The following is a 15,579-nucleotide window of genomic DNA, read 5'->3' on the forward strand; positions in this document are numbered from 1 at the left end:
ACACTTAAAAAAAAATCTGTGAGAGGAGTTACACATAATCTTTCTTTTAAACAAAACAGCAGCTGTAAAGCTAAAAAAAAAAAACTAAACAAAAGGAAAAAACAAAGACAAACTGGAAGCATTCAACCTCCTATTCTAATTGAAATAATCAAGAGAATACTGAAACTTAAGTTTCAAGAAAATATTGTAAATGCATCTGATTTCATGAAAAATGTTAATATTTACTGAATAATGACACTGGATGTTTATATGACTCACAAACGAGAGTGGTAAAACAAAATCAAAAGTTAAATATTCCAGTTTCTGTCTCAAAAATTTACGAATGTTTCACTTGTTTGAATTAACTTAGTCATTTTTTTATCATAGCGAAGATCTGTTATCAGCTGTAAATCTTGTGATGCCTTTAAATGTTCAGTGAAATGAGTAAAGTTCCACCCTGGGAGCTGTTTTCAAAAAGTTGTTTTCAGTGGCTCCAACACAGTTATCATGGAAAGGAAGCCTTAATGACTCGCCTGGTTAAATAACATGAATAAAATGTGAATGTATTTGTAGGAAAGGGTTGTTTTATTCACCCTGTGTGGTGTGTATCATTGTTTTATTTCTTTTTAATTTGACTTTTGAAGATGAAAATCGATGGAAAAGAGGTTGCCGCTTCACTCCTCGCCTGCTGCAGATCCTCGGGTGGAGCCTGATGGGAGACAAACCAGGAAAGCGTCAAACATTGAAAACACACTGAGGCTGAGGGCTGTGTAGCAGGGACGTCTTCCACCCGGAGCCCAGCTGGAGCTGAGGGTGGAATGGGTAAATCCTCTGCTCTGCTCTGCCTCCTCAGCCTGAACACACACCCATTATAGAGCACGGGGCGGAGGCAGGACACGAGGCACGTGTGCATGGGTGCACGCGCACGCACACACACACACACACCGAACACCCATTATAAAAACCAGCTGTTTAATTGAAGTTGTTTACACCCATGGTTTTTTGAGTTTTCGTTTCATAAAAGTTACGGGTTTACACTGTAACATTCTCAAAGTGCAACAGAAAATGTGTGTTTTCGAAAACGTTGCATAAAGCGACGCCACGGTTTTAATTCTGTGCCTCTTTAAAGGTCTATTGTAGGAAGGAAAGAAAGACAGAGGGAAAGAAAACACATGAATCAAAGTGGTGAAACATTACTGAAGACATACAAATAAAAATAACACAAATATACATACATTTTATTCTGCCTCTTTTTTGTAGTGAAGTTGATTTAAATCACTTTGAAGCTGAACCAAGGGTCTGATTTGAAAAAAAAAACAAAAACCGTTAAATACATGTATTGAGCTCCAAAAATGATGTGTATTATAAATATCTTTATTACAAATGTCAAGGTAGCAGCAGTTATTAAAATGATCCTTTTCTTCTTAATTGTGCTTCTGTTGATTTAGAAAAAGTGAATATTAAAATAGCAAATAATAGCCCTACAAGACAAATATATCTTTAAATATGTTCGCAAAAGTAAACGCATTTTCATGTACTTTCTCAAAGACTTTAAAGCTTATTTTTAGCTTCATATGAACTTTGATGGAAACACTCCAGCCTGCAGGGTGCACACGTGGCATTCACAGTCTGAACTAATAACAAGAAACATTTGAAAATGTATGAAAATGCAGTTGAGTACGTGCTTATATATAGATTTAACGCATTAAAACCTTCTTAAATGAAGCTTTTCTCTAAATGATGATGTAAAATCCAGACAATAAATCGCAATTACATGCAGAAGCAATCACGTATGATACATAAAACATGTTATTGCCGTTTCTGGAAAGAGTTAATCAAATGTGATATTTGTGACTCACAAACTGAGCTGACAGAAACAGTATTTGTGACAGAGATGCTCCCAAACACGCAGGAAAGGTAAAGCTGCACTACAGGTTGAAATCAAACCAAACACGATGGGAATGAACTTTAAACGAGCTGTCGAGGAGAAACACCGTGTATCTTAATCCAATGTAATGCTCACCTTTGAAGAGTTTGGAAGTAGAGAAACTTGAAGTGGAGAAATGGAGGATAGAAGAGGAGAGGACTGTATCGCTTCAGCCAGCGGGTTGCCAGATTGGCAATATATCTCGGAATCTGTCGTTTGAACGGTTGCTTGAAACGTCCCTCAGCACATGCACTGATTTTTAACCAGCTTGTGTCAATAGACAATGGTTACTGGAAATGCCCCTGAGCCTGTGTACTAGTTGCCAATCCAGCAAAAATGCCCGCGGATAATGGTGCACCGCCTGAGGATCAGAAACATTCACTTTCCGCAGGTTTGACGGCTGCGGATGTGGTTTAAAAACCTGGCAACTCACGTACGGCGTCACTTCCGGGACGCCGACTCAAAAAACCATGGCGGACGAAGTGGAGCAGGTCAGTGCAGTGTGGATCAAATTAACTGTCTTTTTAAAACACAGCATTGATTATATTATCCCCAACAACGAAAAATAGAATTATTCTTCATCTGCTTTGATTTCCGGGCCTCACGACGGATGTGTTTTCAATAAGAGCGTGTTACTAGAGCGGAGAGGCCTGTCAGGGAGCGAGCCGCGTTAGCCTCTTGAGGTAACGGAGCCGTCAAAAACGAGGTTTTCTGGAGGTATTTCCTTCAACAAACATGGCTTGCAGTTCAGATTTAAGTCACCTTAAGAAAAGCAGAATACTAAGAATCAAAATCTCTTCAATATATCGCGCTTACCTGTGCTCTGTTGTTGAATGCACGCTAGCTTCTGGTTACAGTGATTTAACCTGGTTTACATGCTGTAATGTGTCTCTGGTGTATTTAGGAATTGAAAACAAAACGTTTGATGTAAATTAGTAATTGTAACGTTGTTTGAACTTATCTAATATGTGAATTCTTAGTTATAGTTCCCGTCCCCTTACAAAGCTATAGAAGTGTCATTGCTGAATATTGTTCTATTTATATGAGTAAAGAACAAGTTAATCCGGTCAGAATGTTTCATGCGGACTTAATAACTTATGTAACTTGGAATACCACAGTGAGCTGTGTTAAGTATTAAAAGTTACATTCATTGTTTCATAACAACACACAAAGGTTTTCACATTGATATGTAATCCGTTTAAAAAAGATGTTTGCGGTTTATACTGCGGCACCAACGTAGTTAGTATGCGGTATATGAAACGTCACGCACATGTGTGCAGAGAACGATACTCTATAAACATAAACAACATTGAGAGAACTCAATATTCATATGAACTGCTGAGGAATCGGCTGCTATCAGGGGAAAGTCTCGACTATTAAACTACCAATATGGATTATAAAACTACTTATCACTTGTTCCCTCCATTATTATTTTTTTGGGGGGTGGGGGGGGGGGTCACAAGAAGATTGAAGGAAAATGAATGGATCAGAGGAACACATGTTCAGATATCTTGTTGTACTACAACACAGACTGCAGTTTTATTTGAGGATTACTTTGCTCTTCTGTATAAATGACGCCATTTGATTTGTGCCGCAGCAACCCACCACCAACACCGTGGAGGAGCCGCTAGATCTGATCCGGCTCAGTCTGGACGAGCGGATCTATGTGAAGATGAAGAACGACCGGGAGCTCCGCGGCAGACTGCACGTGAGACGGTTTCTGTTTGTCCGTTTCATCACATCCAACTTGTCTTTTGGTTATGGGGAGGACTCGATGCTGTGAATGAAAGGATTTGTTTTCTTTTACATTTCCTGCAAAACCATCCTGGATTGTTTTTTAATCTGATAATTTCTCTCTCTCTCTCTCTGTGTGTGTGTGTGTGTGTGTGTGTGTGTGTGTGTGTGTGTTTCAGGCGTACGATCAGCATCTGAACATGATCCTGGGTGACGTGGAGGAGACGGTGACCACAGTGGAGATCGACGAGGAGACTTACGAAGAACTTTACAAGGTACATTTTCCCTCCCAAGAGACTGAACTTCCTTGATCAACAGCCTCAGACAAATTGGAACACGAGTGTCAAACATGAGGCCCGTGGGCCACAACCGGCTTGAAACGGGCTCCAATCCCACCAAACCACTAAGCATATGGTAAAAAAATTAGCTTTATCTAAAAGTTTAAATTTAAAGGTTATTCTGGCACTTTTATTGGTCCCGCTCACTCAGGATGAAACTTCCCGTAGAGGATAAATTCAGATTCCTTCAGTGTTTTATCAAATGTAAATTCATTTCAAATGCAAACGTGACGCACTCTATATTTTTAAAAAACTGAACAATTCCACCCATTTATCAAACTACACAGAAACTGTTCTTAGCTTTGTTGTAAAATATTCCCATTAAAGTTCATACAACCAAATTAAAACAGACTTTCTATATTTAGACAAGAAGAATCTCCTTTTAAAGGTTTTCTTAAATCAAGAATAGTGGTTCTAAATCAAAACTAGAAAATTGGAGAAATGTTTGAAAAGTCAAAACTTTGTTTTTGGTGGAAAATGTTACTTTTTGCATACGGCTTCAAAGTAAAACGTTTTGAAAACCCTCTGATTTCGTGTGGAAGGCTAAACGTTTCTGCTGCTACGAGTCCTGTGCACCACAGCGGTGATGAGAAGTTCTTCTGCACATGCTTAGCAGAGACAATCAGAGCAAAGTTTCCTCTGTGGTCTCATGACTCCTAGCCCATGTTCTTCTGGACTTGGTGCTTTTATTTTGATAGTTACTGTAATCACAATCCAACTTGCTGGTCTGTCTTGTGTTCTCTAGTTGTAATGTTTAGAGCTCGTTGTTCTCTGCGGCTTCATTATGAAAACAAACGGCGCTGAGGAGTGACCCCAACATGAAAACTACATCGTTTTCAAAACGCTACTCTGCAACCGCAAAACATTTCTGAAACCATGTGTTTGACACCCTGCATCAGACTTCAGAACAGCGTAGGGGAGAAAGATGATTTCTTTTCTTTCCGTGCGGTTTCAGTCCACCAAGAGGAACATCCCCATGCTGTTCGTGCGAGGAGATGGCGTCGTGCTCGTAGCTCCGCCCCTCCGAGTCGGCTGACGCTGTGAAGCTGGTTCAGACCTAAACCTGGACTCCTCAGACAACATCATCACTTTGCTTTCACTAATCTTCACGGCTCCTTTGAAAAGACGTTCGTTTTGATAAATTGGACCATTTGAACGAAGCTGGACTGTTGATCTGTTTTGGATTTAAAAGAATCGCCTTTATGTTTGTTGTCAGCAGGAACCAGACTAGCGCTCAGCCGACTCAGTTTTTTCTTCTCTTTTGTCTACTGTTTCCATAAACTTTGCTCGGATGTTTGTTTTTTGGCTTTTGTTTAAAGTTAAATAAAATAAATACAACAAAAAGGTCTTCTGGCAGTTTTTTTAAAATATTCAACCATATTTCAAACATTCATTTGACCTTTTCAGTCGGTTTTTCTTCATTTTTCGAAGCTTCATCAATAGAAATCAGTAACAATCAACATCCCTGTTTTTTAAACCTATACATTTTATAAAATAACTTTTCTATATCAGACGCAGCATCAAACATGAACCCGGCCTGCGAGAGTCTTAAATCCAGCCAAACCTCCAGGAAAATGGTACAAATATTTAAATAAAGTTTTCTTAAGAGTAGCGACACAACTGGAACTGGAGCTGAGATGTCGGTGATGCTCCTCTCAACAAGCCTCAGAGCCATGATGTCGTGGGTGTAAAAACACCCATAATGCAACAGTTTTTCTGAAACTGGTTAAAGTTAGCTTCGTGTGGAGTCCTTTACTCTAGTTATTTATGAAAATATGGACAATTTCACCACATGCACTCTGCAACAAATTAAAACTAAAGTTCGTTTTTCCTGAACTCAAGAGTTTGCAATGGACGGTAACTGAGCTCGCTTGAAGTTTAAAACGGTTTCAACTTTTGTCCAAAAGGCTTCATCTGTCCTGAACAGATTCATTCTGATAAATCTTAACATTTTTATATTTCACCTTTTCGGCTTTGAGTTGAAGGTACACAATTTCCATTTTTCCACAAAAAGCCTCTTAAAATATACGAAAAAAATATATACTAGCTTTAATAAAAAAGTATAAAACAAGCTTAGTGATTTTAGCAGTGATGGCTGTATAGACAATTCATATGTTTCAGTTAATTATGAAAATGTCAGTGGATTTTTTTCATGGATTAATTTAAAAATATGTATATATTTTCAGTGAGGGAAAAATGTATTTACGTTTGTCTACATAAACATTAAAAAAAATAGCAACGTGGCTGCTTAGATACAACTTCACTTCACACAGAATGTCTTAAAATGCAGTAATATGGAGTGAACTTCACTATTAAACTGTTCACTTGAGTGTATTTTTAAATGACTGTATTGACGCGTGTTGACCACTAGATGGCAGTGCAGCTCATAAATCTGTGGATGAAGGGTTCTTCAACTTGTTTCCATTTGTCATTTTCTTTTCCTATTTTTGGAGCTTTGAGTTTCTGAATAGGTTTTTTTTTTCAACCAGACCGTCCTATAAAAACAATTTAATTGCGAAAAAAATGCAGTTGATTTTTTTTTCATCAATCATATTTTTACATGAACAAATACAACAGAATCATTGAAAGACACTTTAACAGAGAAAAACCAACAGAACCGGACTCCTAAATCTGCTTTGAGATAAAACTTTTGCTGAATGATTAGTTTTCACATTAGTCACAGTTGGATTTCCTTTGTTTCTCTGTCGCCCATTTAACCCCTTATGACGGAGCACAGAGTTGTCCCAAAAAGCTCCTTCTCAGTATGTTTCTTTAAACGCAGTGTGTTTTTCACGCTAAGTTCCACTCTCCAAAACCAACTTCTCCTCTGACTGGGCCACTCATCCACAGAGAGAACAAACTGGACTTTTGTCATTGTGTTACAGCAACGTGTTGTTTTCCACACTGTAAACACAGCAGAGGTTGTAAACTGTCACCAAGTTGTGATCATGTTGGACTTCAGACATTTAGCAAAGACAGAAAGGCAGAAGCAAAAACTACAAATTCAAAACTATTTTTTTAGTGATTAAAGGTTGAGGATGTACACAAGTACAATACAGATTAATCAAAGGGTCGTGGTGTGCACCTGAGGGGGAGGCTCCCCCAAACAGAAAGAAATGAGTGTGTGGGTGACATGGTGTGGTGTGTCGGTAGTGGGGAGGGGTCATAAGGGGGAGTGCGGTGACACAGGGTGGTTGGTTTTGACAGGTGAGCTGTCATTGCGGTTGGAGGAAATAAAGAAAAGCGACTTGACTCCTTCGTCCGTCTCATCTTTCTCCGCCTCCACGGGGTAGAGTTGAGACTGACGATGAGAGAACGGGAATATGTTGTGTTCTTTAGATCTTTCTTGTTTTGTTGTTTGTTGTACATGTTCTAGATCAGCGGTCGGCAACCCGCGGCTCTTTGGTTCCTCCACTGCGGCTCCTTGAGCCTCGGTCCCACTGCAGTTCATCCTGGAGGGACGTAAGGAGGCAAGGCCACCCAGAGAGGGACGTAAGGAGGCAAAGCCACCCAGAGAGGGACGTAAGGAGGCAAAGCCACCCAGAGAGGGACGTAAGGAGGCAAAGCCACCCAGAGAGGGACGTAAGGAGGCAAGGCCACCCAGAGAGGGACGTAAGGAGGCAAAGCCACCCAGAGAGGGACGTAAGGAGGCAAAGCCACCCAGAGAGGGACGTAAGGAGGCAAGGCCACCCAGAGAGGGACGTAAGGAGGCAAGGCCACCCAGAGAGGGACGTAAGGAGGCAAAGCCACCCAGAGAGGGACGTAAGGAGGCAAGGCCACCCAGAGAGGGACGTAAAGAGGCAAGGCCACCCAGAGAGGGACGTAAAGAGGCAAGGCCACCCAGAGAGGGATGTAAGGAGGCAAGGCCACCCAGAGAGGAACGTAAGGAGGCAAAGCCACCCAGAGAGGGATGTAAGGAGGCAAGGCCACCCAGAGAGGGACGTAAGGAGGCAAGGCCACCCAGAGAGGGACGTAAAGAGGCAAGGCCACCCAGAGAGGGATGTAAGGAGGCAAGGCCACCCAGAGAGGAACGTAAGGAGGCAAAGCCACCCAGAGAGGGATGTAAGGAGGCAAAGCCACCCAGAGAGGGACGTAAGGAGGCAAAGCCACCCAGAGAGGGACGTAAGGAGGCAAAGCCACCCAGAGAGGGATGTAAGGAGGCAAAGCCACCCAGAGAGGAACGTAAGGAGGCAAAGCCACCCAGAGAGGAACGTAAGGAGGCAAAGCCACCCAGAGAGGAACGTAAGGAGGCAAAGCGCACCCCAGAGCGCAGTCCCGCTACAAAGAGTGGTAAAATGTAGGCGGGTGGTGAACGACGCAGCGATGTAACATCATTACGCAACAATAATGGATGAAGAACGTAGAATTGCGGCTGCAGGTCAGGACAGCGGATCAACTGGTATCTGAAGCTGGGAGCTTCCTGTACCTTTCACAGTAAAACTGCTGCACTGCGGAGCGCCGACAGTTCCAGGAGGTTCATTGCAGACTTGTTGAGAGTGACGGAACATTCTAGTGAATCACACAACAACTACAGGACATTAAAGACACACCATCACACTCATGGTTCTAACAATCCACATCTCCCACATTTATCTTCCATTTTAATAATGTGTAGCAATAAAGGAGCCGATAGCTGCAATGCATTATGGGAGTTTCTGTTTGTGGTGTTTTAAATGTAATTATTGGGGGTTATATTAGGTTTGTAGTGTTGGTAATAATTGTGTTGTGTTGTGTTTTTGTTGCTTAGTTCATGTAGTTTAGTTTATTAGTTGTAAGTTGTCAACCAGCAGTGAAGAAGGTTTTGTGTGTAGTGTCCTCCTGGCATGGTCTTCCTGTGGGACTGTCAAAATAAAAGACTGGTGTGTTGTGTCCTCCTGGCATGGTCTTCCTGTGGGACTGTCAAAATAAAAGACTGGTGTGTTGTGTCCTCCTGGCATGGTCTTCCTGTGGGACTGTCAAAATAAAAGACTGGTGTGTTGTGTCCTCCTGGCATGGTCTTCCTGTGGGACTGTCAAAATAAAAGACTGGTGTGTTGTGTCCTTCTGGCATGGTCTGCCTGTGGGAATGTCAAAATAAAATGGGTGTGGCTGTCTGAGTGTTGTGTTCAGTTGGAAATGGGACCAAATGGCTCTTTGAGCATTAAAGGTTGCTGACCCCTGTTTGAGATCATGTTTCTTAAACCTTTATGACCAAAAGAGACATTTTCATAATTATTCCACCAAGTAAAATTTCTCTGGAGCCACAAAGCATGTTAATTTTCTGAAATAAAGAAAACAATACATCAAAAAAAAAAAAAAAAAATCCATACACACACATAAAACAAAAAAATTTTTCTCATGTATTTTCCTACTTCAGCCATTTTATACATCTTGGCTACTTTAGCTGCTTTACCTATTTACAGCCGTTGTATGTTTCCTAACAGTTTGGGCAATTTTAGCAATACTGGTTGTTTTTTCCTTTTATTTTTGTATTTTTTTTAATTTTTTCCTTCTGTTTTCTTTCTTTTTCTTCTTTAACTTCTTTCTGATTGATGATATTTCCACATTTAAAACACCAAAATGTTACCAGCTTAAACACGTGTCACAATATCACAGTGGGCTTATTAGGCGTTATGAATGTTTCAAGTGAAAAATCACTCTTTTTGCATTATTACTTTAGAAAAGTTTTGTGTTTCCACAGCGAAACTTAAAAAAAAAAAGATGCGTTTGCATGGAAATGACAAATGCTGAAATTGATGTAGTTTCATGTTCAGCCACAAGTGGCTGCTGTTGGTTGTTTTAGCACACACACAGCAGAGAACAATGAGTTCTAAACAGTAACAATGGGAGAACCCAGACATTGTAGTGGACAGGCCACCAAGTTGGATTGTTATTACGGTGACTGTCAAAATAAATGTACCATGTCCAGAAAATGATGGACTAGGAGCCATGACACCACAGAGATAACATTATTCTGATCGTTTATCTACTGAGCATGTGCAGAACGACTAGTTACCACGAATCTGGCGTGCATGACCAGTACCAACTTTTCATAAAAGTTGCACTTTCCCGATACCCACGGCAGCAGAGTTGGAGGGTTTTTAAAAAGTTGCGTTTTCAATGGCTTCAATTACTGTTGTTTTCATAAAACTTCAAAATGCTACGAAAATGTAAAATTTTCACTCAAGTTTCACAGTCGTGTAAACGGGGCCTTAATCTACCAGTTGGTGTCAAGATTGTTAAAGGTACAGAATGTACATTCAAATTAATGCCACTATTGAGCATTAGGTGGCAGCGGTGAGTCTTTTTATCATATTGGGGATTTGTTTGTGTTTGTGAGAAAGTGATATTCCTTTCTCACTGTAACACAAAGACTGAACCTGTGTCATATAAAGAGATATTGTACTTTACGACAGTAGTCATGTGCCGTAAACAACATGGGCGAGGGGTTACCAGGGTAACACAGGCGCGCGAATGGGGGGCTTCCTTGTTGTTAGCTGCTGTTGCTAGTTGAGAGTTATAGTAAAGCCTTTTTGAATCATCCCGAAGCTTCATGTGGACATTCGATTACTGTACATGGTGTCAGACGCTAGCAACGGATGTACGGCTTCGGGAAGATGGCAAAGTGTAATCCACCAGAGAGTTTTCCATTCAATCGCCCAACGGAATGGAGTGATTGGAAGCAGCGTTTCCAGCGTTTTCGCGTGGCTACGAAGCTGAACAAGGAGGACGGTGAGGTCCAAGTCAGTTCGCTAATATATGCGATGGGTCCAGAGGCTGAAAACATTTTCAAAGCATTCACTTCTGTGGAGGAGGCGGATCAAAAGAAATTTGACATTGTGTTAGGAAACTACGACAAGTACTTCTACCCCAAAAGGAATGTTATTAACGAGCGCGCATGTTTCCACCAGAGAGTGCAGCGGTCAGGTGAGAAAGCTGAAATGTTTATCAGAGCTCTTTATGAACTATCGGAACATTGAGACTTTGGAGCTCAGAGAGAGGAGCACATCAGAGACCGTATAGTGGTGGGAATTAACAACAAGGAGATGTCTCGTAAACTGCAGTTGGAGACACAACTCACATTATCCCAAACTATTCAAGCTGTGCGCCAGTCCAAGGAGGTGACCAGGCAGGTGAACCAGCAGGGAGAGGCGTGCACAATGGTACAGGAGGTCTCACATGTAAAATCTCCATACAGAGGAAAACAGCACTGGAAAAATAAAAAGAGAGAAAGTGGGGAACGAACAGAACCAAAATGTGGAAGATGTGGTAAACTAAAGCACAGAGACCAGGATAAATGTCCAGCTAAGGAATCATCGCGCAACAAAGTGCAAGAAAGTGGGCCACTGAGAAAGAATGTGCCACAGTAAGTCAGTCAGAGAAGTGAGAGAAGCATCTACTGCTTCCCAGACGCCATATTTCCTAGGGGCTGTCACAGCCACTAACAGAGAGAGTGATGGACAGTAGAAATTGTGATTGGCAAAACACCTGTTAAATTTAAAATCGATACAGGGGCAGATTTAAATGTGATGGAGAAAGAGACATTCAACATGCTAATCCCTGAACAAAAACTGGTGCAGTCAAACATGCCACCAAGGAATAGTCCCGGGGGTCAGCTCAGTTGCACTGGGAAATTTCAGGCAAATGCAAAATATAAAGACAAACACTACACATTCCCAGTACAGTATATGTGATCCACAGCCAGACAGCTAACAACCTTCTAGGCAGAGACACAGCATGCGCAATGGGACTCGTCAAACACATTTAAGGAGTGCACAAAGCATTTGCTGAGCATGGGACACTCAAGACTGAGCCCGTCAAAATATGTCTAAATGAAAACACAGAGCCATATGCAGTACACACAGCTCAAAGAGTCCCCCTGCCTCTCTTAGAGAAAGTGAAAGAAGAAATGCAGTGCGTGGAGGAGAACGGAGTCATTGAAAAACCCATGGTGCCAGTCCCAAGAGGAATCGACAAAGTGCGCATCTGTGTAGACCTGAAAAGGTTAAACGAGGCTGTGGCAAAACTGAGTGGTGCCACCATGTTTCCATCTCTGGATGCAGCCTCAGGATTTTGGCAGATACCTCTTCACCAGAAAGCAGTAAGTTGACTACATTCATTACACCTTTCGGAAGATACACATTCAAACGTCTCCCTTTTGGTATCACAAGTGCTCCAGAAATCTTTCAGACTATAGCCCCGTCTCCACCACACACAAGTGCCGGGACGGAGCGGAGCGGTTCGGAGCAGTTCGGAAGCACTAACCCCGACCGAAATTTTGGGTCGTGTCTCCACTGCAGAGAGGAGCATGAAAAGTGGGCGGGGCTTATGAGCTCCACGGAAATGTGACATTATAACAGAAAAGAACGTCGTCAGATGTAGATCTTATGAATCCTCTGTTGTTGTTTAAATTCTCCACTTTGCACTGTTATTTTTTTCAGCGGAAAAAAAAAAAGTTACTTTTTGCAGCAGTCATTTTTTGCAGTGGAGAGCTGCAGCCGCAACTTCCGTGTTTGTTTTGAGAGAGCGAGTCGCTCGGCCACTTGCCGGGCGACGTGCCCCGCACTGAGCGCTCAGGTGTGGGGCAAGTGGCCGGAGCGTTCCCCCCGGTTGGTTGAGGCACAGACACGGGAGTCTGAGCTTTCTGCTCAAACGCAGGAGGTTCTCCACTCCGGCGCCGAGCTCCGAGCTCCGAGCTCCGAGCTCCTTTTCATCGCTTCCGCGGTCCGTCCCCGCGATAAAGCGCCACTGACCGCGGCTGAACAGAACGCTGACCGCCTCTGGGAAGCGGAGCTGCCGGAGCGCGGTCAGCGCCGGAGACGAAAGCTCCAGACTCCGGTGTCACGGACGCGCATCAGCGCCACGGCCAGCGCTATGCTGCAAACAGAAAACTCAAACGTGATGCAAAGTCCCTCCCCCCGGTCTCCCCCTGCCTCAAGTCGCTCTTTCACAACAAACACTAAAGTTGAGCAGCAAAGAAAAGAAAATGAAAATAAAAACAACCAGTGCGCAGCTGACCACACTGACAGCAGAGGATTCATCCAGCTGACACATTAACATATTGAGGGCGTGTAGTAAATCCCTGACCAATCAGCAGACAGCAGCTCAACCTCAGACCCGTTCCATGGTCCTGGTACCCCAATGGATGGGTAGCTGAAAAGCGGTCGCCTTTGGAGCGGTCTGGAGCGGTTTAGACCGCATTACATGTCGTGAGACGCGAGCCGGAGCGGTTTAGACCGGTCTAGGCTGGTACTTTCTGTGCAGTGGAGACGGGGCTAAAGCTGGCCGAGACCCTGTGTGATCTTGACGGAGTGGCCATCGACATGGACGATGTATTGGTGTACGGTGACACAGCAGAGCAGCATGACCAGCGCCTAAACAAAGTACTGGAGAGAATCGAGTCGGCAGGCTTTAAGTTGAACAAAGACAAGTGTGTGTTCAGACAGAACCAACTTCACTTCCTGGGCCAGGTGATTGACAAGTCAGGGGTAAAACCCGATCCTGACAAGGTAAAAGCTATTAACCCTCTGGGGCCTGAAGCATTTTGTGCCGTTTTTCACTACAATTGATTTTTCCTTTGTATCTCAGATATAAAATCCTTAAACCTTGCCTTTTTTGGTGTCATTTTGTTCAGGACAACCTCATAAATGCATTTCTGAAGTATTTTCATCACTTTGGCATACTGTATTAAAACAGTGGATCTAAAAACACCATAAAGTTACAAATTCGGGTGGTAAAAACATAGATTTATTGACTATAAAATTCACAGACATGGTTAACGAATCATTTTGTTTACTTGTAAAGTAAATCTAAACTATAATTAACTAAAATGTATCAAAACAGGACTGAAAAAACAATTATATACAGATATTTACAGCGAAATAGAAGCACTGCCTCAGGCGTTTTTATAAAACCATTTACAAAACCTCACACATATAATGTCAGGAGAAGACAAATGATTTGTGCCACTCAAAAAAACAGATTGTGTCCAACACAACACAGAGGGGCACATCACACATGGCATTTCCATGAAGTGTTTTTCCTTTTCTTGTGTTCCAGCAGGCAATGTTTACATTTTAGCCTTTGGCTGTTGTGGTGGAGCTGGAATGATGGGGGCAGGGGTGGGGGACACGTCTCATGGTCTGGGGGACACCTGTCTCCTCTCTAACAAAAATAAGCTGAGGTCTTCAATATTGCCATCAGAATCACTCTCAAACTCAGTGTCAGACTCGATGCTCTGCTCCTTCAAAAAAAAATAAAAAAGTCGGAGCACCTGATCGACGTTCATAAGGTGTCATTGTTTTGATAGGAGAAAAAAAAAGAGTTCACTTGAAACTAAAAAACACTCTAATCTGACTCACTACACACTCACTACACACCCACTACACACTCACTACACACTCACTACACACTCACTACACACCCACTACACACTAACTACACACTAGCTCCATGGTCAAATCGTGATAATCGCTTTTTCTCTGATATAATTCTCAACTCCCTCTCGCTGTCTCCGTCTCTCTGTTTACTTTTTAACTGTTTAAAACTGTTTAACTAAACAAAATGACACCTCCCACTATGGAAACTTTTGATTGGACATGGGCTCTTCTTCTCAACCAATGAATGAAAGGTATACTGGCACATGTTGTTACTTTCACTTTCACTCCTGACCGCTCTTCTGCACCTGACGCACTAAAATGTCGCGGAAAAACACGGGCACAGGTTTCCTCATATCTCCATTATTTGGGCTATCAACATCATTTAAAAATGAGCTTGTAGTTTTATATCTGCACTTTCGACACGGATTGAAACACTGGACCAGATGATGCTGTGCTGTGACGCTACTGCCTTTTCAAACGGTCAAGTGACGAGGACGCACCAGAGCGTCCGTCGGCCCCAGAGGGTTAAAGAGCTACCAGAGCGACAGACTGTCCAGGATCTGATACGTGTCTTGGGCATGTTCACATACTTGGGAAAGTATGTTCCATATCTGTCAACAGTGGGCCAGCCTTTATACAAACTATTGAGATCTAAGACTACATGGACGTTGGACCACCCACAGAAGGAGGCGTTTCAACGTATCAAAGACACCCTGTCGACATCTCCTGTTCTGAAGTTCTATGATGTGAACCGACCTACAGCTGTGTCAGCCGACGCAAGCAGCTATGGCATTGGAGGCCTGCTGCTACAACTACATGAACGGGACTGGAAACTAATCGCGTACTGTTCTTGCTCCTTGTCTGACGCCGAGACCAGATATGCCCAGATAGAAAAAGAATGTCTGGCAAGCGTCTAGGCATGTGAGAGGTTCGAGAAGTACCTGGTTCGGCTGGAGAACTTTAAGTTGGTCACGGACTACAAGCCTTTGGTGCCGCTGATGAATAAAAAAGATCTGGATAATGTCCCAATATGTTGCCAAAGACTATTGATGAGACTTATGCGGTTCAATCCTATGGCTGAATATGAACCAGGCAAGACTCTCACGGTGGCCAACACGTTAACTCGCAGCCCAGTAGGGTGCACGACAGAGGCAAGTGACACACATTCAGATGTAGAGTGTTACATTGCAGCCATTATCAGCAGCGTGCCAGCCACACCACAAAGACTTGAGACAATAAGGCTA

General features: G+C 42.7%; 1 protein-coding gene and 1 long non-coding RNA gene across 2 annotated transcripts; one reads left to right on the forward strand and one right to left on the reverse strand.

Moving 5' to 3' along the window:
- Positions 1-547: 547 nt before the first annotated feature.
- LOC308129576 lies at positions 548-2,056 on the reverse strand. Its single transcript, XR_013936606.1, has 3 exons — positions 2,003-2,056; positions 1,215-1,278; positions 548-688 (listed from the first exon to the last, which is right to left on the reverse strand). It is a non-coding gene; the product is annotated as an uncharacterized lncRNA (long non-coding RNA).
- Positions 2,057-2,303: 247 nt separating this feature from the next.
- On the forward strand, positions 2,304-5,322 carry lsm3 (LSM3 homolog, U6 small nuclear RNA and mRNA degradation associated). Its single transcript, XM_080494748.1, has 4 exons — positions 2,304-2,397; positions 3,504-3,614; positions 3,820-3,915; positions 4,934-5,322. Exons 1-4 carry the CDS (start codon positions 2,377-2,379, stop codon positions 5,012-5,014), a joined length of 309 nt encoding a protein of 102 aa, XP_080350874.1. The 5' UTR covers positions 2,304-2,376; the 3' UTR covers positions 5,015-5,322.
- Positions 5,323-15,579: the final 10,257 nt, after the last annotated feature.

Source organism: Blennius ocellaris (assembly GCF_963422515.1).
Source record: "Blennius ocellaris genome assembly, chromosome: 4".
Taxonomy (NCBI): domain Eukaryota; kingdom Metazoa; phylum Chordata; class Actinopteri; order Blenniiformes; family Blenniidae; genus Blennius; species Blennius ocellaris.